At 35.0% G+C, this 25,749-nt stretch overlaps 1 protein-coding gene and 1 non-coding gene across 5 annotated transcripts in view; one reads left to right on the top strand and one right to left on the bottom strand.

Moving 5' to 3' along the window:
* LOC102409452 (ankyrin repeat and KH domain-containing protein 1) overlaps positions 1-25,749 on the top strand; it is a 104,772-nt gene that overhangs the window by 15,109 nt on the left and 63,914 nt on the right. For all 4 annotated transcript variants that reach the window (XM_025292570.2, XM_006070779.3, XM_025292571.2 and 1 more), the window contains exons 2-7: positions 9,785-9,938; positions 18,240-18,396; positions 19,105-19,252; positions 20,011-20,158; positions 21,866-22,099; positions 24,545-24,639. In XM_025292570.2, the coding sequence (XP_025148355.2) occupies positions 9,785-9,938; positions 18,240-18,396; positions 19,105-19,252; positions 20,011-20,158; positions 21,866-22,099; positions 24,545-24,639 (936 nt within the window). The remainder of the gene's footprint in view (positions 1-9,784; positions 9,939-18,239; positions 18,397-19,104; positions 19,253-20,010; positions 20,159-21,865; positions 22,100-24,544; positions 24,640-25,749) is intronic.
* On the bottom strand, positions 12,877-12,983 carry LOC112587218. Its single transcript, XR_003111734.1, has one exon. It is a non-coding gene; the product is annotated as a U6 spliceosomal RNA (small nuclear RNA).

The following is a 25,749-nucleotide window of genomic DNA, read 5'->3' as shown; positions in this document are numbered from 1 at the left end:
TATCAAAAGTACTTCCTACTGTGTATTATCTCCTTGTTAATCTGTTAAAAGCATGTTCTCAGTCTCTACTGAGGAAAAGCAATGTTTAGTTTGGGGTAGGGCCTCTTTCATGAACTCACATCTTACATAATAAAATTATATCTTTCAGAGATTAGAACCCTTGGCACTCTGTTTAAGAATTCTGATTGGTATTGCAGATTCCACAGTAATTTAACTAGAACCTGCTATTTGTTAAGCTTTGTTCTGGGCTTTAGGATTAGATTACAAAGATGAAAAAATATGGTGCCTACCCTTAAAGACATCAGGCTTTTCAGGAACATGAACATTTCAGAGAAATGTAAAAACAAGGTAAATTATTTATACAAATTATATTTCCCCTTCTAAACTACTTTTACATAGTAACAGATTATATTTGAGTGTTTGTTCAAGGTGTGTGTACCTTAATTGCATAACCTCATTTAATATTTTCCTAGTCTTGTGACAGCCTAAAATCCTTACCTCAGTATAGGGATCATTGCCCTGTGTTAGTTGGATGATCACTATAAAGGTTGATGTTTGAGTGTTTTCAAGAGTTTGATGGGCTTTAAGTGACAAGTTTAAAGGGGCAGTGATTTAAAATGAAAGGATACAAATTTCATTAGCATCAGACATTTGAGCAAAACGACAACTACCACATTATGTTCTGTAAACTCTCCAAGCATGTTCTGCTCCAGAGCTTTTGGCATTTGTACTTCACTCTCATAGGAGCTTTCTTCTCTTAGATACCTGTATGGTTTCCCTCTTTTACCTATTTTAGTAGTCTAAGAGCATTTCCTACTGCCTACTGTATGTATATTCCATAAACATCTCAGATTCAAGTCCTAAAACTGAACTCATGGCTTTCCCCCTACCCCGCCCTCCCCCAACCTGTAAATTGCATTGCCCTAAAACTAGCAGTGTAGTTAGAAACCTTGGAACTTGCATCTGCTGTTTCTTACCACACACATCCAAACAGGCACTGAACCCTGTAGTTTCTTTCTTAACATCTTGTTTATTTGTTTCTTTCTCTGTATTCTCATCATCTTTCACTTATATTTACTGTAGTAATACCTGGCTCTATCTATTCAATACCTCTATGATTAAACCTCTAATTCTTCTCTATCCTGCTATCACAGTAAATTGTCTAATGCCAGTTCAGTCATGTCACTCCTTTGGCAAAAAGCCTTCCTGTTCCTTAGATAAAGGATAAATCAAATTCCTTGGTGTGGCATACCAGGTTATTTAGGATTTGGTTTCTGTTTCTTTCCTTGCTGTATCCTCCTTTATTTGCTTTTTATATTTCAGCCATACCAAATTTGCTGTAGTTCTCTGAACATAGCAAGCTATTAAACGTCCGGAGTAAATTACTTCACTGCTTTGGGTTCTAGTATCAGGATAATAGTTACTACATGCTGAGTTTTTATTGTCCACTGAACTAAATGCTTACCTTTATATTCTAAAATAAACTTTACAACTATCATATGAAGAAAGTGATATTCCCAATTTATAGATGAGGAAACTGAAGCTTAGAGACGTTATATAACACGCACAAAGTTATACATCTAGTAATAATGGAGCCAGGGTTTGAATCAGGTTTCTTGGAATATAAAACCCATGCTTATAACTACTACTCTGCAGCTGTTACAATGGCCCTCTTCCCCATCCTGTTGGATACTTTCTTGTTCCAAATCATCATCTCTGATTTCCTTCATTACTGCCCCAGCTGGAACTGACCATTTCTTCCTTCCTCTGTGTTCCCATGTTGTCCATATATAACTCCCTGTTAAACAGCATCTTTAGTACTTTATTGCATTCATTTGATTATCTGTCTTATGAGCAGGAATCATGTCATTTATTTTTATGTTCCCTGTATGTAGTAGAATGTCTGGCACATAGTGGGTACTTATTAAATGTTGGATTTAATAAGCCAATGTATCTTGAATATATATGTATAGTGTTTAATATGCTCAGATTACTTGTTAGCCTAAGACAATGTAAGGGATTTTATATTTTTGTGGAGTAGAGAGTAAGAGATAAACTGACCTTAATAATAAAAAAGGTAATAGTAATAACAGCTAATATTTGTTGAGTGATTACCATGTGTTAAGTAAGTACTGCTGTGCAGTTTTAGATTTGGTGCCTTGCTTAATCATCAATAACTCTGTGATGTGGTTACTACTATTATCCTTATTTTATAAGCTGAGGAAAATGAAGCTAAGAGTGGTAAAACGAGTTAGCTAAGATGGCACTGTCAACAGTGGGCTAGTGTTTTAAGACTCCTTGCTCTTAGTCATTATGCTCTCCTCCCATTATTGGTATGAATTGGAGGTTTATGGGTGTTTGAGGCTCTTTTTAACTTACTCAAATCAAGTATTTCTTTGGAGTGTTTGATGCTTATTTTTTATTTAGAGTAATGAGTAGAAGCCAGAACTTCTCTCTAACCTCAGTCTTAACCCACTTATTATGATAGGGCAGATATGATGTTTCTGTTTTCAACATTAAGATTTTCTTGGACTTGATTGCCAGGTTCTTCATTCCTTGTGACTTTCCTAGTGAGTATGTGAGCAAGCTTCTCTTTTTGAAAAAACCTATTGTGGCACAAATTTTGCTATATATTTGTTTGTTAGAAATAATGTAGTTGTAGCTACCAGAAGTAATTAAATAAAATCATGCTTTGTCTGTGTAAGAACTCTTTGTGGCTTGATAATCTATCACATTTAAAGATTTTTTCCTGACATTGCTCTTACTTTTAAACTTTGACATTATGATACTTGTAGATTCTCTGTTTAGTACGTGTTTGGTTAGTATGTAATTGTTTTAGTCATACTCCATTGTTTAGAACAGTCACTTAATACAGTTTATTTTTTTTTTTTTAATATTTAATTATTTATTTGGCTACACCAGATCTTAGTTGCAGCATGTGGGATCTAGTTCCCTGACCAGGGACTGAACTCGGGACCCCCTGCTTTGGGAGCACAGAGTTTTAACCACTGGGCCACCAGGGAAGTCCCTTAATACAGTTTAGTCTGGTGAAAATGGTGTGAGCTTTGGAGTCTGAAGTACATGGCTTCAGATCTGCTCATGGTTATGTCATCTTGGATAAGTCTCTTTAACTTTCTGAATTTCAGTTAAAATGAAGATGTTAATCTACTTCATTGAGTAGTAAAGATGATTGAGTGGAATAATATATGGAAAATGCACTTAACGGTAGCTATAATTTCCTTTCTCCCATGTTTAGAAACTTTAAAAAAAATAATAGATTCAGTATTAAAGATATGGTTTAGAAATGAAGTTTTTGTGGTTGACCAGAGTGGAGTACTATCTGCCTGCAATGCAGGAGACGCAGCAGAAGCCTCTGGTTCAATCCCTCGGTGGAAAGATCCCCCAGAGAAGGAAGTGGTAATTCATCCCAATATTCTTGCCTAGCAGGCTACAGTCCATGGGGTCGCAGAGAGTGGGACACAACTGAGCAACTAAATAACAACAATCACCACAAAAGTGGAGTTAATTTTCTTCAGCTTTAACTGAGAATTAGGAAAAGCCTGATGGTTCTCTCTTGTGCTTATTGAAGTTAATTAACTTCAGAAATCCCAAGATAACATTGATGTTTTTTTGAGAAGAGGATTGTGGATCTGAAGTTTTTGTGGCAGGGTGGAATAGCCTTTTCATTCCATTATTTCCAGTGTTGCTGATTATATTGGGCCTTAACAGTATTAGCAAAACTCTTTGCTAAATGTGTCATTATTTGGTCTCACATTGCAACTGTATTACTTTTTCCTTTTGAATGGATCTTGGAGCATGTTTGTGGTGAATGTGACTGTTTGGAGTACCACCTTTTTTGCAAAAAGGAATTACTGTGTCCTTCAATAATTATCTCTGGGAATGCTGACCCATCCTTTTTGCTGCTCCAAGTAGAAACCAGTATTAAGCCACCTGCATTCTAAAATTGGTGTGATTCTGACTTAGTTGAGGGCTTACTTTGGGTGGGAAAAGGTAAGACATGTTGATCTCTCCAGATACAAACTAAACAAGAGAAAAGAAAAGAAATAGCAAATACATTTAAATATACATATAATATTTTGGATGTTTAAATATTTTATTTAAACATTTTCATTTTAATGATCAAATCTGAATTTCTTAAGGAAGCTTTATTTTTAAAGGTTTGTAAGAAGAGTTAGTGAAAAATAAAGATTTAGCCCCTTCTCTTAAATAGTTCTGGTGGGAATTCATGGGGAGTGATGATTATTCTTAAGGATTGCCAGAAGCAATATTTGTGACTATAACTCAAAAAACAAATGTATTTAACATGTTAAAAATAAAAATTTCATAATTTGTTTGTAAGTGAAAAGGCATTTGTTGGTGTTCTTTATTTGCTTTTTGCATGATATGACCATATAACTAGAGAATATATAAACAGAAATGTTACATACATGTTTTATGATAGAATGTTTTTTACTAACCTATTTCCTCTATTAACTAGCCCTCACTATTTCCAGAAATGTACCGTTAGAGAAGGTAACAAATGTACAGGTGAGATTTTATTTTGCTGTCATATGACTTAAACCATATTAATATTATTGAAAGTGTTAATTTTAGCACTGTTTACTTGATAGAAATTGTGTTTTTTTGTTGTTTGTTTTTCTAGTGGAAGTAAGTTTTGGCTAAATCATAGCTTAGGCTAATTAATGGTTTTTTCCTAATTAGATTTTGGCTAGGGTTGCTGGGTTTTATTTTAGGTGATAATAGCTGAGTCTGTGGTTATTCTCCCTAGTAACTATTGCCATCCAGTGGCTTATTTTTGAAATGTCATATGGGACAAAATGCTTATTCCACTCTTTTCCCTTCTCGCTGTTTAGTCGCTAAGTTGTATCCAACTGTTTGCAACCCATGGACTGTATGTAGCCTGCCAGGCTCTCCTGAGATTTCCCAGGCAAGAATACTAGAGTTATTTAAATTCTAGTTGAAGCTAAAAACTGGACCTATTTTTTTAGAAAAAGGGAAGGATAAGAAAGACTTTTGACGAGGAAGACCTCAAGAGTTTGCCTTTAGCATTTTAGATGAGATAGTTGTGAAAGATGTTAGATGAAAGATATTTAGATGTTGTGAAAGGGTTAGTCAATCAGTCGTGTCCGACTCTTTGTGACCGCATGGACTGTAGCCTCCCAGGCTCCTCTGTCCATAGAATTCTCCAGGCAAGAATACTGGAGTGGGTTGCCAATTCCTTTTCCAGGGGATCTTCCTGACCTAGGGATCGAACCCAGGTCTCCTGCATTGTAGGCAGATTCTTTACTGTCTGAGCCACCAAGGATGCCCGTAAGGAAAAAAACCTATATGTAAGGAAAAAACATATAGTTTTTTATGGGCCAGATTTCCTCACATCCTTTTTCTTCCACCTTTTATTTTTGTACCTAATCAGAAGTAGGAAAAGAAATCTGCCATGTTTAAAACTGGAAATAAACTTTTTTGCCATTACTAAAAACAGTACCACTGTAGGTTGTTGCATTATGTTTGCTGCTCAATGTAGCTGCTGGATAGGGGTGAGCTTTCTATCTTTAGGCACTAAGGAAATTTCTGTGATCCTTTAGCTGTATTTGATCCATAAGCTGTGTGTTGCTTCTTCATCATTTGCATAATGAAGACTAATTTCATTAGATATAACATTACTTTGAACTTATCTATTAATTAGACATTTTTTGTGCTATATCATTGAGCCTTTATATTAAATGTATGGTATTGGTCTTAATTAACATTTCCATGTTTCTGAAAATGGTTTCCATCTTGACTGGCCAGATACATTTTGAGGTAATGCTGTTGCAATTTACATTGCAACAGTATGTGCTTCAGCAGGTTTGTCAGGTAAGATATTTATGAACTGCCAAAAGCAGTCCTCCAAATAGTCCCAAAGTAATGGGCATAACTGGATATTTTATCCTTTTATTGATCGCATGTTGAGACAGGCTTTTGTTTTTTTATTTAAGTTAAAAAAAAAATTGGCTGCACTGGGTCTTCGATGCAGCACACAGGCTCTTTGTTGCTTCACCTGGTCTTTATCTAGTTGTGGTGAGTAGGGGCTACTCTCTAGTTGTGGTGCATGGGCTTCTTATTGTGGTGGCTTCTCTTGTTGTGGAGCACAGGCTCCAGGGTGTGAGGGCTTCAGTAGTTGGAGCACTTGGGCTCAGTAGTTGCAGTGCATGGGCTTAGTTGCCCCTCAGCCTGTGGTATCCTAGTTCCCTGACCAGGGATTGAACCCATGTCCTCTGCGTTGGCAGGTGGATTCCTAACCCCTGGACCACCAGGGAAATCCTGAGACAATTAAGATTTTACAGAGAGTAGGGCAGAAAAGTATGAGAATTGAGTACCTTTTGGCACAAATCGGCACAAATGTATTCAAGTCATTTTTGTGTCATTCAAGTCATTTATGTATAACTCATTCTGGGAACTTAAGATTTTCCCCACAAGTGTTACAGATATTTAAAATTTGATCTTTTGGGTCAGAAGCTAAATATAAAATGCCTAAAACTATGTTTAAAAATTTAAGTGGATTCTAACTAGGGAAAAAAAAATTGTAATTATGTGAGGTCATAGATGTTAACTTATTGTGGTAATAATTTCATAATACATACTGTTAGTGGTCATTCCCATTCCTCTTTTGCCAGCTCTTCAGTAAACCACTAATCTTTCTGTCTCTTTGGGTTTGCCTGTGCTGGACATTTCATATAAACAAATTTGTATAGTATGTGACTTTTTGCATCTGACTTTGTTCATGCTAAGCACATGAACTTGGCTGAATAAAATTCAATCATATGGATATTATTATTTTGTTTATCAGTTTACTGGTTAACATATGGGTTGTTTCCACTTTTTGTTTACTATGCTTAATGCAACTATGAATGTCTGTGTACAAAGTTTTGTATGAACATGTACATTTCAATCTTCTTAGGTGTATACATAGAAGTGGAATTGCTAGGTTGTATTCTGTGTTTAATTTTTGAAGAACTGCCAAACACTGTCCCACAGGTACTTCATCATTTATGCTTCTACTAACAGTGTACAAAGGACCTTATATTTTTGAGGGTGGATCATTCGTCACTTTCTAAATGCATCGTCAAGTCCATTTTTTAATTTCATTCCCTTACTCCCCCCCTACATGTCTGACCACCTGTGCAATTCTGTGCAGCCTTCAAAGGCTAGTTCAGATTCTACTTGTGCAAAATCTGCTTAGAGTACTGGGGCAGGAAGTGATTTCTCTCTTTTTAATGAATATAGTTTTACCATTTATTTCTCTTGGAGGCCTTTTGTGACAGTTGTTGGTGTCTTTGACATTTCTTCTACCACATTTTTGTATTCTCATAGTAGTTTGTATAAAACAGGACTTCAGTAAATATTGGAGAATGAATGGGAGAAAATTGGATATCCTTATTTTGGATTTTTAAAATGTTACATGATAGATGTAATCTGTATTTATCTTTGTAATATGTGTAATGGTGTATGAGACCAGTGCTTTTATAAAATAGACATATTAGCATCTAAATACTGTTTTTAATAAATTCAGAATGTTTAATACATTTTAAAAAATAATTTTTTTTAAATTTTTAATAAATTTCAGAATTTGTAATGGTGGTTTTAACTATCCTTACAACTGCAGATGTATGTATCTAAAAATATGTAATAATTTCTTGTGCTTGCAACAAGCTCTTTCTTGTATGAGCAGTTGCCTTTCAAATCACTTGAAAACTGATAGTATACATTTATCTGTTGGCTTTGATCTAGAATGACATCTTTGTCTATAATTATGTATTAAAGAAGTTGTATTAAAACACAGTACATGGCTCAGTGTTATTGGATATGATGTTAAAGATTTACTTTATTTAAAGCACATCATTGGATAATAAAATATATCAACATCATTTTAACTTTACTGTCTTTATTAGGATATCTTTATTTGGTATCCGTTGTGAAAATTGATCACCAACTAGTCAAATATTCCAAATAATGTAATCCAAATACTGTGGTACTTTGTTTATGAATGTGTTAGTGTCTATTGCTTAATGTCTAAGAGTCACATGGCCTGTGTTTGAAATGTGACTTTGCCATTTATTAGCTATGCAGCCTTGGAGAAGTACTTAACCTTTCTGTTCCTGTTTTTCTATCTACAAGTATGTTAACCTGCCTGGTTAGACATATTTACATATTATAGACATATATAGGTATATAAATATGTATTCATGATTATATATACATGAGTACTCATATGATCTTCTTTGCATACATATACATACATACTTTTTGCAAAATAAAGATTGTACTCTTAAATCTTGTGGTTTTCACTTAATTTTATGACTTGAGCCATTAAACATGCTTCAAAAATATTATTCTTAATGACTGCATAGTGGTCCATCCTATGAATATACAAAATGTACTTAACAAATCCCCTATTTTTTTTTTCACTTCATTTTTGGAATTTTAATTAATGGTGCAATGAACATCCCTGCGCATTTTTTTCTAGCATTCAGATAATTTTTTAAAGATGGAAATGGAAGTGTTATTCACTCAGTCGTGTCCGACTCTTTGCGATCCCATGGACTGCAGACCCCCAGGTTCCTCTGTCCATGGGATTTCCCAGGCAAGAATACTGGAGCGGGTTGCTGTTTGCTTCTTCGGAGTATCTTCCCGACCCAGGGGCTGAACTCAGGTCTCCCGCATTGCGGGCAGATTCTTTTCTTTTTTTGACTTTGCCGGGTCTTTGATGCTGTACATGCTTTTCTCCAGCTGTGGTTGAGCAGGGGCTACTCGCTAGTTGGCGCGGGCTCGGACTTCTCATTGTGGTGGCTTCTTTTGTTGTGGAGCATGGACTCTAGAGCGCGCAGCTTCCGTCGTTGTGGCTTGCATGCTCTAGAGCACCGGCTCTAGTTAGTTGTGGCGGAAGGGCTTAGTTGCTCTGCGGCATGTGGGATCTTCCTAGACCAGGGATTAAACCCGTATTTCCAGCACTGGCAGGCAGATTCTTTACCACTGAGCCACCAGGGAAGCCCAGGTAGATTCTTAGAGATTTCTTTAAATGAAATTACTGGATCAGAGAAGTACTTTTTAAAGCATTTTGATTCATTTTTCCAAATTGCTTCCCCAAAAGGTTGTACATATTTTATTTGGTAAGAAAATTTAGAATTAATTTAAAATTATAGGGTTGCATGTTTATTTTTATAAGTTAATTTTACTTATGCTATTCACTCAACAAAGTTGTATTGAATAACTACCATATACAAGATATTCATAGGCTCAGAGGATAGAGCAGTGAACAAATGGCTATGATTCCTAACCTAATTAAGTTTTCCTGTCTAGAGCACTTAAGATATTTGACAGTAGATTAAATATTCTTTTCTTTAGTGTAAGAGTCAGAATTGACTTATATTGATTGGAAAAGAGGAGAAACTATACCTCAATGACCTGTTTATGCTATCTAATCTTTTTACTATCTAGTCCTGTATATGTCTTCCTAGGGGCTGTGTTGATGTACTTGTTTCATTTTAAAAAATGCTGCTTTTCAGGCTCTGTGGTGGGCACAGAAGATTCGTTGCTCTCCAGGAAACTTTAATCTGGTGTGTCTGAAGAGGCTCCCTAAAAGTCCCTCCCCATAATCTCCTGTTTTTGCAGTAATTTATTTGGTTATGTTTAAATTCCAAATCAGAAGTCCTATGACCTTCAATTGTAGTATGCTAACTATATTAAGATCAGCTTTATGAATATTGCATCTTTAATTCATAAACAGGTTGAATCATTTATTTTGGACCAAGAAGATTTGGATAACCCAGTGCTTAAAACAACATCAGAGATATTCTTATCAAGCACTGCAGAAGGAGCAGACTTACGCACTGTGGATCCAGAGACACAGGCACGACTAGAAGCCTTGCTGGAAGCAGCAGGTACTTTATTTTTTCTTTTCTCTTTCTCATCTCTTTAAAAGACTCCAGAGAACTCCCTGGTGGTCATGGTTGGGACTCCACACTTCCACCGCCAAGGGCCCAGATTCCATTCCTGGTGGAGGAACTAAGATCCTGTGAGCAGCAAAAAAAAAAAAAAAAAGACTCCATCTCTATTCAAAGTTACACAAGATTATCACCAAATTATATACTATATAAAGTTTGAAGTCTGTAAAACTTACGGTTTTTTAAAAATTTCCTAAAGAAAATGTTCACATTTTATGTTTAAAAAGTTCTTGCTTGAAAGTTCTCAATGAGTGATTTCTAGGCTCAGCACTAACTTTTTTTAAAATTGAGGTATAGTTGATTTACAGTGTTGTGTTAGTTTCAGGTATACAGCAAAGTGATTCAGTCATATATATATATATGTATTCTTTTCTATTATGGTTTACTGCATGACATTGAATATAGTTCCCTGCTGTACAATAACACTAGCATTTTTAAAGTATTAGATAAGTAGCTAGTTATTAAGGAAAACTTATTACCAGTTACATTGTAAAATTAAAATGTGTGAGGTAAATTAAATCCATCAAATTATGAGTCTTTTAGCTGATTTAGGGAACTGTGCACATGATTACTGACTTTAGTCTGTAACTTAATTGTAGATTGCTTTTTTTTTACTTCGAAGACATTTAAATAAAAATTGAACACAAAATTGGACCAGAATTTACCAAACTGTGTCAATTTCTTATTTTGAAGCAACAGAAAAGAAAACTCTGTGATAAGCATGCTTTCTCAAAGTAATATATACTTCTATAATAAATAACTATTTTATATTCTAAAACCTTCTCACAATTTGCCTAACAAAATTTCCATCACACTGTAATGAAAGCCTTTCATTTCCTAAAATTGTTTTAAGAGGGAAGTTATCTTTTTCTAATCTTTGTATATTGCTTTTGAGATATGTTTACTTTGTATGATATTCCCTTCTTTTATTGTTGTTGTTGTTCAGTTGCTCAGTTGTGTCTTGACTCTTTGTGACCCCATGGACTGCAGCATGCTAGGCTTCCATGTCCTTCACTATCTCCTGGAGTTTGCTCAGACTCGTGTCCATTGAGTCGATGATACTATCCAATCTCATCCCTATATTTATTTATTTAATGTAAATACATGTGTACATTACACATACATAAGAATTTAATCTAGAAGAATTTACAGGTGTTTTTTCCTTTTCTATTGGCTCCAGTGTCTTGTTGTGTCTCCTAGGCTCTTCATTGCTGCATGTGGGCTTCTGTCTTGTTGTGAAACAAGGGCTCTCGAGTACCTGGGCTCAATAGTTGTGGTACCCTACATGTGGGATCTTAGTCCCCCCACCAGGGATCAACTCTCATCCCCTGCATTGTAAGGCAGATTCTTAACTGCTGGATCATCAGGGAAGTCCCTATCAAATGTTTTTTAAAATGTACTTTCGAAGCCCTGTCCAAGGCAGTTGCTTAATGAATACTTCCTTTTTGTGCATTAGTATTTTCATTTGTTTTTTTGTACATTGCATGAGCCTATAACATTTAAGAGGAATTTTTAGACTTATGTTTGTTTTCAATTATGAGAATGTGTTAAATATTACTAGACTTCTAAAGATAGATTTTTTCCTTTATAAATATATTTTAAACTTTTTTTTATTTTTTAATGAAGGATAATTGCATCACAGATTTTGTAAACATCAACATGAATCAGTCATAGGTATACATGTGTCCCCTCCCTCTTGAACCTCCCTTTCATTTCCCTCCCCATCCCACTCCTCTAGGTTGATATAGAGCCCCTGTTTGAGTTCCCTGAGACATACAGCAAATTACCATTGACTATGTATTTTAATTATGATAATATAAGTTTCCATGTTACTCTTTCCATGCATCCCACCCTCTCCTTCCTCCCCCCACCCTATGTCAATAAGTCTGTTCTCTATGTCTGTTTCTCCATTGCTGCCCTCCAAATAAATTCATCTGTACCATCTTTCTAGATTCCATATATATGTGTTAATGTAAGATATTTATTTTTCTCTTCCTGGCTTACTTCACTTTGTATAATAGGCTCTAGGTTCATTCACCTCATTAGAATGGACTCAGATGTGTTCCTTTTCATGGCCAAGTAATATTCCATTGTGTATATGTACCACAACTTCTTTATCCATTTATCTGTCAATGGACATCTAGGTTGCTTCCATGTTCTCACTATTGTAAATAGTGCTTCAGTGAACACTGGGACACATGTTTCTTTTTCAATTTTGGTTTCCTCAGGGCATGCCTAGGAGTGAGATTGCTCAGTCATATGGTGGTTTTATTCCTAGTTTTTAAGGAATCTCCATACCGTCTTCCACAGTGGCTGAATCAGTTTACATTCCCACCAACACTGCAAGAGGGTTCCCTTTTCTCCACACTCTCTCCAGCATTAATTGTATGTAGACTTTTTGATGATGGCCATTCTGACCAGTGTGAGGTGATATCTCATTGTAATTTTGATTTGCATTTCTCTAATAATGAGCAATGTTGAGCATCTTTTCATGTGTTTATTAGCCATCCACCTGTGTATCTTCTTTGGAGAAATGTCTGTTTAGGTCTTTTTCCTACTTTTTGATTGGGTTGTTTGTTTTTCTGGTATTGAGTTGTGTGAGCTGCTCGTATATTTTGGAAATCAATCCTTTATCAGTTGTTTTATTTGCTATTATTTTCTCTCATTCTAAAGGATGTCTTTTCACCTTGTTTATAGTTTCCTTTGCTGTGCAGAAGCTTTTAAGTTTAATTAGGTCCCACTTGTGACTTTTGTTTTTATTTCCATTACTCTAGGAGGTGAGTCATAGAGACTCTTACTTTGATTTATATCATCAAATGTTCTGCCTATGTTTTCCTCTAAGAGTTTTATAGTTTCTAGTCTTACATGTAGGTCTAAAATTATGAAATGCTTCATAAATTTGCGTGTCATCCTTGCACAAGGGCCATGCTAATTTTTTCTGTATTGTTCCAATTTTAGTGTATGTGCTGCTGAAGTGAGCACTAAAGACAGAATTCTTGACACTATTTTAACTGAAAAAAAAAAGTTGAAAATATTTTTTACTTTAAGGTTCTTTGAGAATTAAGGCCATTTCAAGAAGAATTTTTAAAAATTCTTTTCTAAATTATAAATATAATATATAATACAAAATCACATGGACCAGAGCCTTGAATAACTCAATGAAACTATGAGCCATGCTGTATAGGGTCACCCAAGACAGATGGGTCATGGTGGAGAGTTCTGACAAAATGTGCTCCACTGGAGAAGGGAATGGCAAACCACTTCGGTAGTCTTGCCTTGAGGACCTCATGAACAGTATGAAAAGGCAAAAAGATAGAACACTGAAAGATGAACTCCCCAGGTCTGTAGGTGCCCAATATGCTACTGGAGATCAGCGTAGAAATAACTCCAGAAAGAATGAAGAGATGGAGCCAGAGCAAAAACAACACCCAGTTGTGGATGTGACTGGTGATGGAAGCAAGGTCTGATGCTGTAAAGAGCAATATTGCATAGGAACCTGGAATGTCAGGTCCATGAATCAAGGCAAATTGGAAATGGTCAAACAGGAGATGGCAAGTGTGAACGTTGACATTTTAGGAATCAGTGAACTAAAATGGACTGGAATGGGTGAATTTAACTCAGATGACCATTATATCTACTACTGTGGTCAAGAATCCCTTAGAAGAAATGGAGTATCCATCATAGTCCAAAAAAGAGTCCAAAATGTAGTACTTGGATGCAGTCTCAAAAACGACACAATGATCTCTGTTCATTTCCAAGGCAAACCATTCAATATCACAGTAATCCAAGTCTATGCCCCAACCAGTAACACTGAAGAAGCTGAAGTTGAATGGTTCTATGAAGACCTACAAGATGTTCTAGAACTAACACCCAAAGAAAAGAAAAGATGTCCTTTTCACTATAGGGGACTGGAATGCAAAAGTAGGAAGTCAAGAAACACCTGGAGTAACAGGCATATTTGGCTTTGGAGTACAGAATGAAGTAGGACAGAGGCTAATAGAGTTTTGCCAAGAGAATGCACTGGTCATAGCAAACACCCTCTTCCACAACACAAGAGAAGACTACACATGGACATCACTAGATGGTCAATACTGAAATCAAATTGATTATATTCTTTGTAGCCAAAGATGGAGAAGCTCTATACAGTCAGCAAAAACAAGACCAGGAGCTGACTGTGGCTCAGATCATGAACTCCTTATTGCCCAATTCAGACTTAAATTGAAGAAAGTAGGGAAAACCACTAGACCATTCAGGTATGACCTAAGTCAAATCCCTAATGATTATACAGTGGAAGTGAGAAACAGATTTAAGGGACTAGATCTGATAGACAGAGTGCCTGATGAACTATAGATGGAGGTTCATGACATTGTACAGGAGACAGGGATCAAGACCATCCCCAAGAAAAAGAAATGCAAAAAAGCAAAATGTTTGTCTTAGGAGGCCTTATCAATAGCCATGAAAAGAAGAGAAGTGAAACGCAAAGGAGAAAAGGAAAGATACCCATTTGAATGCAGAGTTCCAAAGAATAGCAAGGAGAGATAGGAAAGCCTTCCTCAGTGATCAATGCAAAGAAATAGAGGAAAACAATAGAATGGGAAAGACTAGAGATCTCTTCAAGAAAATTAGAGATACTAAGGGAACATTTCATGCAAAGATAGGCTCAATAAAGGGCAGAAATGGTATGGAACTAACAGAAGCAGAAGATATTAAGAAGTGGTGGCAGGAATACACAGGAAAACTGTGCAAAAAAGATGTTCATGACCCAGATAATCACGATGGTGTGATCACTCATCTAGAGCCAGACATCCTGGAATGGGAAGTCAAGTGGGTCTTAGAAAGCATCACTACAAACAAAGCTAGTGGAGGTGATGGTTCCAGTTGAGCTATTTCAAATCCTAAAAGATGATGTTGTGAAAGTGCTACACTCAATATGCCAGCAAATTTGGAAAACTCAGCAATGGCCACAGGACTGGAAAAGGTCAGTTTTCATTCCAATCCCAAAGACAGGCCATGCCAAAGAATGCTCAAACTACCGCACAATTGCCCTCATCTCACAGGCTAGTAATGTAATGCTCAAAATTCTCCAAGCCAGGCTTCAACAGTACGTGAACGGTGAACTTCCAGATGTTCAAACTGGTTTTAGAAAAGGCAGAGGAACCAGAGATCAAATTGCCAACATCCGCTGGATCATCGAAAAAGCAAGAGAGTTCCAGAAAAACATCTATTTCTGCTTTATTGACTATGCCAAAGCCTTTGTGTGAATCACAATAAACCGTGGAAGATTCTGAAAGAGATGGGAATACAGGACAATCTGACCTGCCTCTTGAGAAACCTGTATGCAGGTCAGGAAACAACAGTTAGAACTGGACATGGAACAACAGACTGGTTCCAAATAGGAAAAGGAGTACGTCAAGGCTGTATAGTGTCACCTGGCTTATTTAACTTATATGCAGAGTACATCATGAGAAACGCTGGGCTGGAAGAAGCACAGCTGGAATCAAGATTTTTTCGAGAAATGTCAATAACCTCAGATATGCTGATGACACCATCCTGATGGCAGAAAGTGAAGAACTAAAGAGAATCTTTGATGAAAGAGGAGAGTGAAAATTTTGGCTTAAAACTCAATATTCAGAAAACAAAGATCATGGCATCCAGTCCAATCAGTTCATGGCAAATAGATGGGGAAACAGTGGAAACAGTGGTAGACTTTATTTTTGGGGGCTCCAAAATCACTGCAGATAGTGACTACAGCCATGAAATTAAAAAATGCTTACTCCTTGGAAGGAAAGTTATGACCAACCTAGACAGCATATTGAAAAGCAGAGACATTACTTTGCCAACAAAGGTCCGTCTAGTCAAGGCTATGGTTTTTCCAGTAGTCGTGTATGGATGTGAGCTTTGGACTCTAAAGAAAGCTGAGTGCCGAAATTGATGCTTTTGAACTGTTGTTTTGGAGAAGACTCTTGAGAGTCCCTGGGACTGTAAGGAGATCCAACCAGTCCATCCTAAGGGAAATCAGTCCTGAATATTCATTGGAAGGACTGATATTGAAGCTGAAACTTTAATACTTTGGCCACCTGATGTGAAGAGCTGACTCATTTGAAAAGACCCTGATGCTGTGAAAGATTGAAGGCAGGAGGAGAAGGGGACGGCAGAGGATGAGGTGGTTGGATGGCATCACCGACTCAATGGACATGAGTTTGAGTAAAGTCTGGCAGTTGGTGATGGGCAGGGAGGCCTGGTGTGCTGCAGTCCATGGGGTTGCAAAGAGTCAGACACGACTGAGCGACTGAACTGAACTGACTGAAAACAGAATGAGATGTATTACTTTGATTGTAAAGGTTTACATATACTTGTCAGGATTTACATATACTTTCAGACTTTCACTTGTAGTTTTATAAATACATGATTTTTTTTTTATGTTAAATAGGTTCATATTAACAAATCATAATTTTCCTTTTTTTACTTTCCTTTTTTGGACTTCCCTGGTGGCTCATATGGTAAAGTGTCTGCCTACAATGCGGGAGACCCGGGTTCGATCCCTGGGTCAGTAAAATCCCTGGAGAAGGAAATGGCAACCCACTCCAGTATTCTTGCCTGGAAAATCCCATGGACGGAGGAGCCTGGTAGGCTATAGTCCATGGGTTCACAAATAGTCAGACACGACTGAGCGACTTCACTTTTTTTCACTTAATTTATTGTGTTCATCCTTCTATAACATTATATGTTGATATTTTTAGGTTATTTCCAATTTTTTTATATCACAAATACTGCTATAGTTTATATCCATATATATCTATGACTTTTCTTGCTTGTGCAAGTATCTTCATAGGACAGAGTTTTAGAAAGTGATACTGCTAGGTCAGAGGATATTTTTGCATTCAAAATTTTGATAACTTTTATAAATAGAAATGTCAAGTTTATGTCAGTACATCTTCCTATCAACTGTTTGAAAGGGCCTCCCACCTTTGTTCTTTTGATCAATTTCATAGTTTGTGTTCAGTCAATATTATCAACAAGTTGTGTGGTAGTTCTTTATAAATGATATAAATTAAATGTGTGTTAATTTTTCCAGTTTTTATTTTGCCTTAATTTTATTTATGGTGCCTTTAGTTATATAGAAATTTTTATTGAAAATAAACATGTTTAATATCCCATTTACTAATTTTTTACTTTATAGCTTTCGTGATTTGGTCTCATGCTTAGAAAATCCTCCTTAATATCAGCAATAGAAGAATACTACATAGTATAATAGTACTTTTCAGATTTCATTTAAATCTACCAGGTTTTTATTTTTGTAAATGGTATGAATTTGAGATCTTACCTAATTTTCAAATAGCCAACTTCTGAACAGTGTTTAGGAAATAAGCTCTCTTATCTCCATTGATTTGAAGTGTCACCTTTGTCATATATTGAGTTCCCAAATAATCCAGGATCTTGGGGGCTCTATTATATATCCTTGATAGAATTATTTTTCTGTGCAGGTGTCATACTATCATACTGTTTTAATTGGAGAGCATCACAATGTCTATTTTTTCTCTTATTGTGCAATTTTTCCCTTCTTTTTTTTTTGTTCTATAAATTTTTATTGGCTATTTTCCTCTCATTTTTAGCAGTAACAGGTGGTCATATTATCAACAAAGTTTTCTGTTACTGATTCCTCACTGAATCTAGAGAAAAAGATTTATTGGCAGCCTAGACCAACCAGATTGTGAGCTGTGTAAGGACAGGAGCTAGGTTTTATTCCTTTATGTCTGGTACATTTAAAAGCACATAATAAATGTAAAATATGATAATTTATTTTAATTTACCATGTTTACCCAGAAAATGGTTCTAGGTGGCTGTTCAATCAAAGGAAGAAACTGTTGGATTGTTTGTTGTAATATTTAAGAATATTTCCTTCATTACTACTAAAAATATCAATAGATAGATAGGATCTTATACTTTAGATCTGATGCTGTAATTATACTTTGATAGAAATCTCATCCATTTTTTTACAGTAAGCATTAAGTTATATTTGGAGTTAGGTAGAGGACAAATTAGTGTTATGTGAATTGTAAAGATGAAAAGACTAAAACATAGGTAGTTACGAATGGCCTTTTGATGTTAGTGGCAAAATTGAAATTGTCAGCCTTACACATGCGTTTTGCCCTAGATAGTAGTGTTTAGAAATGTAATTACAATTTATACATTTATGCTTCTTCTTTCCCTGCACCATCTAATTGATGCACACTGAAGGAATTGGCAAATTGTCAACTGCTGATGGTAAAGCCTTTGCAGATCCTGAGGTACTCCGAAGACTGACATCCTCAGTAAGTTGTGCACTGGATGAAGCTGCCGCTGCACTGACGCGGATGAGGGCGGAAAACAGTCACAGTGCAGGACAAGTAGACACGTATGTGTTTAATGACTTCTGCTGAGTATTCAATTCTGTATCTGATTTTCATTTCTAATGAAGTTACTTACTCCAAAGGTTATAGTTGAAACTCTAAACTGACCACCTGAGTAATAATAAATGAAATGGGTTGCTAATGCAGTAATCTAGGTCCTTGCTACTCAAACATGGCACTTGGAACTAGCAGCATCAGCATACCTGAGAACTTATTAGAAATGTAGAATTTCAGACCCCACTTGGATCTACTGAATCAGAATCTACATTTTAACGAGAAACTTGCGCTGTTTATATGCACATTAGAGTCAGAGACTCACTGATTTTGTTAGTCATTCTGCAATAAAAATTTTATTCAGATTTTTATCTTCTATTACCTCACTATTACCGAGTAAAATTTAAAATAAATACGTCTTTGGGAATCATAACATTAGTTTAAAAACTTGTTCATCTAATGCTTTATACAGTTTATTTAAAACTTAATATGACATGAAAATATGTTAGGACATTTTGAAAGATAAAAATGACAGCTGTTTTCACATTTACTTATTGCTTTCTGGCTTGGTCCACATACATGAAAAATTAGTATGCAAATAAATGTTCAAATAATTTTTTTCTTACAATATCAGCATTTTTCTTTGTATGACTAAGTATATATTTAATACAATTCATTATCATAGGACCTTGAGTTTTTCTGTGTTGGTTTATTTTCAGTCGCAGTCTAGCAGAAGCTTGTTCTGATGGGGATGTGAATGCTGTTCGTAAACTGCTAGATGAAGGCAGAAGTGTAAATGAACATACTGAAGAAGGAGAAAGCCTGCTGTGTTTGGCTTGTTCAGCTGGGTATTATGAATTAGCACAAGTAAGCAGAAGTAATCTTTAGTGATCAGAATTGTGGAAGATTTTGATGTTTTATTTATTTTTATCATTAATAAAAGAATCATTAGAGACCAGGGTCTTTCCTTTTTGGCAGTAGGTTAAATAGAAACTGATACATAATTAATTTTTGTTCTCTGTGCATGCAACTTGTCATGGTCCATTTTTTCTGCCACTTACTCAAAAATAGTCCTAATGAATGAGAGACACATAGGGAAAAAAAGGAAAGGAAAAAAAACACATAGAGATAATATTAATAATAGTAAATTTTAAACTTGCCATTAGAAATAATATGCAACTATAATGAAAAATGTTGATTTACTTTCATTCCATCTGGATTATCCCAATTCTTTTTAGTTTTTTTTTTCTGTTAGAGCAATATTGGGAAATAGCCATGTGTTTACCAGTTAGTTTCTGTCTTGTGAATAGGTTTGCTGTTCTCTTGCTAGATAATCCTAAGCATAATACAATTTTTTTGACAGTAGCAGTTAAATTTTATAATTGGATGGTTATATGATTACCTACTTTACTTAGAGATAATATGTAATGATATTATAAAATATAACATTTAACCGGTGTTTTTTTTGAGCAGTGAACACTAGCATATTTTCCCCAAAGGTGATTATTTTTATTTTTACTTGTCTCCATTCTAAAAGAGTATCTTCCCAGATTCAGTGTATTACCTAGAGTACTATTAATTGTAAGAATTGACAGTTTCTCTCCATGTGCCTATGTGTTTTAAAGGTATTGCTTGCTATGCATGCTAATGTTGAAGACAGAGGGAATAAAGGAGATATAACTCCCTTAATGGCAGCATCTAGTGGAGGTTATTTAGATATTGTGAAATTGTTACTTCTTCATGATGCAGATGTCAACTCACAGTCTGCAACAGGTATGTCGAAAGTGATGTGTTCATTTGAGGAAAATAAATTGATGTGAATAACTATAACCTGAGAGAGAAAAAAATTTGATTCCTAGGGATAGTTGGTTGTAAATATACAGAAAAATCGTAGTCGTTGTTTAGAATCTCTGAGTAAAATATAGATTAATTTGTTATCTTCAGAAGTCTTTGGAATACTCTTACATTCTGTTTGATCAGGACTGACAGTTTTTCTGCTGGAGACAATTTCTTTGCCACATTGATATATAATGTTTAAAGAGGCAAATTAATGAACTGTATCTTTCACAATTCTTTGTCTCATTTAAATACCAACTACCTTGTATATATTAACCTGAGAGTCAAAACCTTATAGAGTTTTTTATGTCAAGTGTATAGAATGCATTTACTAATAAGGTATTTTCCTGGCAACATGAAAGCTACTCTAGTAAGGTTCTTTATTACTCTTGGTCATATGTCTTGCTGCTGCTGCTAAGTCGCTTCAGTCGTGTCTGACTCTGTGCGACCCCATAGATGGCAGCCCACCAGGCTCCACTGTCCCTAGGATTCTCCAGGCAAGAACACTGGAGTGGGTTGCCATTTCCTTCTCCAATGCGTGAAAGTGAAGTCGCTCAGTCGTGTCCAACTCTTCGCGACCCCATGGACTGCAGCCTACCAGGCTCCTCCGTCCATGGGATTTTCCAGGCAAGAGTACTGGAGTGGGATGCCATTGCCTTCTCCACATATGTCTTGAGTTGCAGTAAATATACATTTAGTAATGAGATTCCTAAATCTCAACAAGCATATGGTTTAAAAAAGTTTCAGTAATGAAAGCATATCAGTGTTCCATTAAGTGACATTTGAGTATATGTTAGCATACTCAAATAAATGTTAAATGCAACCTAATTTATTTTTAAATGACCACGACTTCTTAGAAGGGATTGTAGGTCACTTTGCTGACCATTTTGCCATAGTTGTAGTAAAATTAATATCCTTAATGTCTGAGACTGTTAAAACGGTTGAATTCTGAACAACTTTGGCTTTGAAATGATAGTTTTCTTGCTGAACCTTTAAAACAGTCTTCTTCAGTCTCATACTATTGGGTAGTTAAACCATTTCCCTACTCCCTTTAATAATAAAAGTCCTCAAAACAAATCAAGAAAGAAATAAGTGGCAGATCCAAGAATAATGACCTTTTAAATAAATTTTTATTTTGCAGGAGTTAAGCTGAGGGAGATTTATTTCTGTCTCCTTAGATCTCATAAATGTAGGCTAAACATATATTTCAGAAAGAAAATGTATCTAGAACAATGAATTGTGTTATGAATAAATGTTTAAAGATAAAGGAGAAGTAAAAGAAAATTAAGAAATGAATATGCATAGAAAATGTTAAGTGTTTCTAAGTTGTGTAGTGTTATAAGAAAAAGCAATACTTTGAGTGATATATTAGAATATTTTATTTTAAAATATATTGAAGTAATTTTTCAAGATGACAATCTTATTTTACAAGCTAAGGAAATATAAAGAGAGGTAAATTGGCCCATTTATAATAAACCTTTTAATTAGTGATAAAATTCAGATGATGCTTCTAACCAATACAATGAAAAACTTGAGATAATAATTGTAGTGGTTTATGTAAGGTAATTGAAGCGATAGAACTAGAGCAGTAGTATAATAGGAATTGTATCAGTTTTATCATAATTTTTAATTTCTTTTTGTTAGGCAACACTGCATTAACTTATGCCTGTGCTGGAGGATTTGTTGATATTGTGAAAGTGCTACTTAATGAAGGCGCAAATATAGAAGATCATAATGAAAATGGACATACGCCCTTAATGGAAGCAGCCAGTGCAGGTCATGTGGAAGTTGCAAGAGTTCTTCTAGATCATGGGGCAGGCATCAACACTCATTCTAATGAATTCAAAGAAAGTGCTCTTACACTTGCATGCTACAAAGGTACTCTATAAATGTATATATGTTTATAGAGTTTTTTCATAATAACTTTGAATATTTAAATATTTGGATACTGAGTATGAGTTAATTTTTAATTGTTTATACTTTCCCTGTGCTATAAAATTATCTAGCTTCTAAGATATATAGAAAGTCCATTTTAGCCTGTATTTCCTGTAGTATAGTTTCATAGTATATGTTTTCTTATTATTTTAATTCAAAATTTACTCAACTAGCTGTAAAGTCAACCGGAATTCTTAGCACAGACTTAGAGGGTTTCCATTCTTTAATAACTTTTGTTTTATATGATTTTTCCAATCTTTATTTCAAAAATAATACACACTCAAATAATAATAGTCACATGATATATAAATCCTAAAAAACAGAATAGTGTAAAGAAATTTTACAATGATATATAATGTTACCATCTAAATATTTAAAAAGCATATAAACAATATTTTAGTATAATTACTTCCAGCGTGTTTTTTAGGTATATTTATAAACAAATGTATACACACTTGAGTCTTACAACATGGGTTTGAACTGCACAGATTCACTACATATGGATTTTTTTCAATAAATATGTACTGTAGTACTAAACAGTTCAAAGCTGGTTGAATCCTCGGATATGGAACCATGGATACAGAGGGCCAACTGTGATGTGGATTTTTGACTGTACCCTAACCCTCCACATTGTCCACAGGTCAAAATGTATATATACATTTTAAAAACTAAATGGTCATACTCTAACACTTTTATAGTCTGCTTATTTTATTTAGCAATACATCACGAACACTTCCCCATCTCAATAAGTATTTTTGTAGTACAACTTTTGATATTCTCATGGTATTTCACTATTTTATTTAGGAGTAGATTTGGCTGCTTTTGTTACAAAACCTAAATTAATAATGATTTGAACAAAAGAGAAACTTATTCTCATTTATATAAAACAATTCTGGGAATTCTCTGACAGTCCAGTGGCTAGGACTCCATGCTTTCACTGCCGAGTGCCAAGTTTGATCCCTGGTAGGAGAGCTAGAATCCTGCAAGTGGTGTGGATTAAAAAAAATTTTTTTTAAGTTACAAAAATAGGCTATCTAGAACTAAAAAGGCAGTTCCATTTTTATTAAGATATCAGCATTCTGCTCCACCCATCCTAGTGTGTGGTTTCTATTCTCAAGGTCACCTATTATCTATGCTCAAAGATGGTAGCTAGGGCTCCAGCAGTCCATATTCTAGGAAGGATGCAAGGGGTAAGGGCAAAATGAGGAATGCCTTCCAACTTAGTCAGCTACCTTTAAGGAGTCTTCCTGGAAGTTCTGCCTTGTAAGTCCCTCCTACATCTCATTGGCTACACAGAGCAGCAAGGGAGGCTGGAAAATGTAGTCTTTTAGTCAGGCATGTTGCCACTGAGATGAAATCAGGATGAAAATGAAAGAATGGATAATGGGTAGGGAATTAGCAATCTCTGCCAAATACATCAAATGGATGCACCATAACTGCCTATTGTTGGACACTTGAATTGTTCCCAGTTTTTCACTATTATTAAAAACACTGTGATAACATCCTTGTACAGACATCTTTGCCTAATCTCTGATTATTTCCTTAGGATAAATTCCTGGAAGTGGAATTGCTGGGTCAAAGGGTATGGACATTTTTAAGGCTTTTGATACATATTGCCAAATTGCCTTCTAGAAAGGTTGAACCAATTTACACTCCCACCAGCAGTGTTTGAGAGTGCCCTTTACCCCACCCTACACCCTCACCAACACTGGGTATTATCATTCTTTTTAATATTTGCCATTTTGATAGTAAAAAATGGTGTCTCATTTTAATTTGCATTTGTTTAGTAGGAAGGTTTAATATATTTTTCATCAGTTTAATATTCATTTTCATTTCTTTTTTTTTGAATTGCCATTTCATGTCCTTCATCCATTTTTCTACTGGAGTGTTTGTCTTTTTCTTATTGACTATTAAGGCTTTTTATATACTAAATGTATCAAGAAGGTTGAAATTATTTTAAATGGAGTTTTCTGTGCCTGCTCATTGCCACAGTGAGTTTATGGTTATTATTTTAAAGCTTTTTTTCTGAAAAATATGATCCAAACGTACTTTACTTGGCATTCTGTTTTATTTCAGTGTTTTGATTTATAGTTTATATAGATTAAATCAAAGTATAAGTATTACCATTTTATTGCTTTACCTAGCTTGAATTAATGTGCTTTGGACTAATTTGATCTTTAAAACCTGGATAAGACCTTGATGAGAGCCTGCTTACTATTTTGGATTGGCTTTGTAGAATTGTTGTTGATTTATTGAATGCAAAATAAGTTCTCATAAATTTTTGTATAGATATCTGAAAGAAAAATATTTCCCATTTTAATACTTATATATTAAATTGATAGTTCTTGAGAAATATAGTTTTAAAATTTGTTTTCTTCTTTTTTTAAGGCCATTTGGACATGGTTCGCTTTCTGCTTGATGCTGGTGCAGATCAAGAGCACAAAACAGATGAGATGCACACTGCCTTAATGGAGGCTTGCATGGTAATTTTAAATTGCACTTGAGATTATATAGGACTAAAGAGTCATGTATTTAAGCCTTTGAGAATTATTACTATTTTTTGGAAAAATTGTTACGAGATGGTGAGGAATCTGAAAATTTTGTACGTTATTAGAGGCTGAAGGGGATGTGTGCAGTGTTTAGCTTTTCATAGTAAATCTATTGATGTAGGAAATCATACGAAAGGCAGGCTTAGCTATGTTATTTCCAGCACACTCATGTACTTGTATTTTCTTTCCAGCTTTCTCATCATGGTAAAATACACATATCATAAATATAATTAAGAGGATTACCACTACCATACTGTTTTCTATGGCAGTATATCTTCCAGAGAAATGTCTATTCAAATCATTTGCCCCTTTTTGAATTAGCTTGTTTTTGGTTGATGAATATTAAAAGTTCTTTATATTGTCTGGATCTTAATTCTTTATCAGATATATGATAAATATTTTCTCTCATTTCATGGACTGCCCTTTTACTCTGTTCATAGTCTCCTCTGCACAAAAGTTGTGCTTTTGTTGGTTTGTTTTTCAAAAGTCCATCTCATCTATTTTTGTTGTTGCTTCTTGTGCCTTTGATACCATATCCAAGAAGTCATTGCCAAATCCAGTTTCATGAAGCAGTAGTCCTGTGTTTTCTTATAGTTTTAACTCTTTTATTTAGGTTTTTAATCCATTTTGAGTAAATTTATATATGATACTAGGTTAAGTGTTAAATTTCATGCTTAGGCATGTGACTATCTGGTTTTCCCAGCATCAAAATTAGAAAGACTGACTTTTCCCATTTGAATCATCTTGACACTCTTATCAAAAATTATTTGACTATACATGCAAGGTTTATTTCTAATCTCTCTATTCTCTTTCATTGGCCTGTATGTTTGTCTTTAAGTCAGAACCACAAAGTTGTAATTATTGTAGCTTTGTTTAAGTTTTGACATCAGGAAGTATGAGTCCTCCAGCTTTGTTTTTCTTTTTCAAGTTGGTTTTGGCTATTCAGGGTTCCTTTAGATTGCATATGAACATAATGATGAGCCTTTAATTTTTGATTTCACTGATTTTTCTCTGTTTTTCTATTCTTTTTAAATTTTATTTATT

Source organism: Bubalus bubalis, chromosome 9, assembly GCF_019923935.1.
Source record: "Bubalus bubalis isolate 160015118507 breed Murrah chromosome 9, NDDB_SH_1, whole genome shotgun sequence".
In the NCBI taxonomy this organism is placed as follows: domain Eukaryota; kingdom Metazoa; phylum Chordata; class Mammalia; order Artiodactyla; family Bovidae; genus Bubalus; species Bubalus bubalis.
Note: the sequence above shows the minus strand (reverse complement) of the source record. Positions and strands in the feature narration are given on the sequence as shown.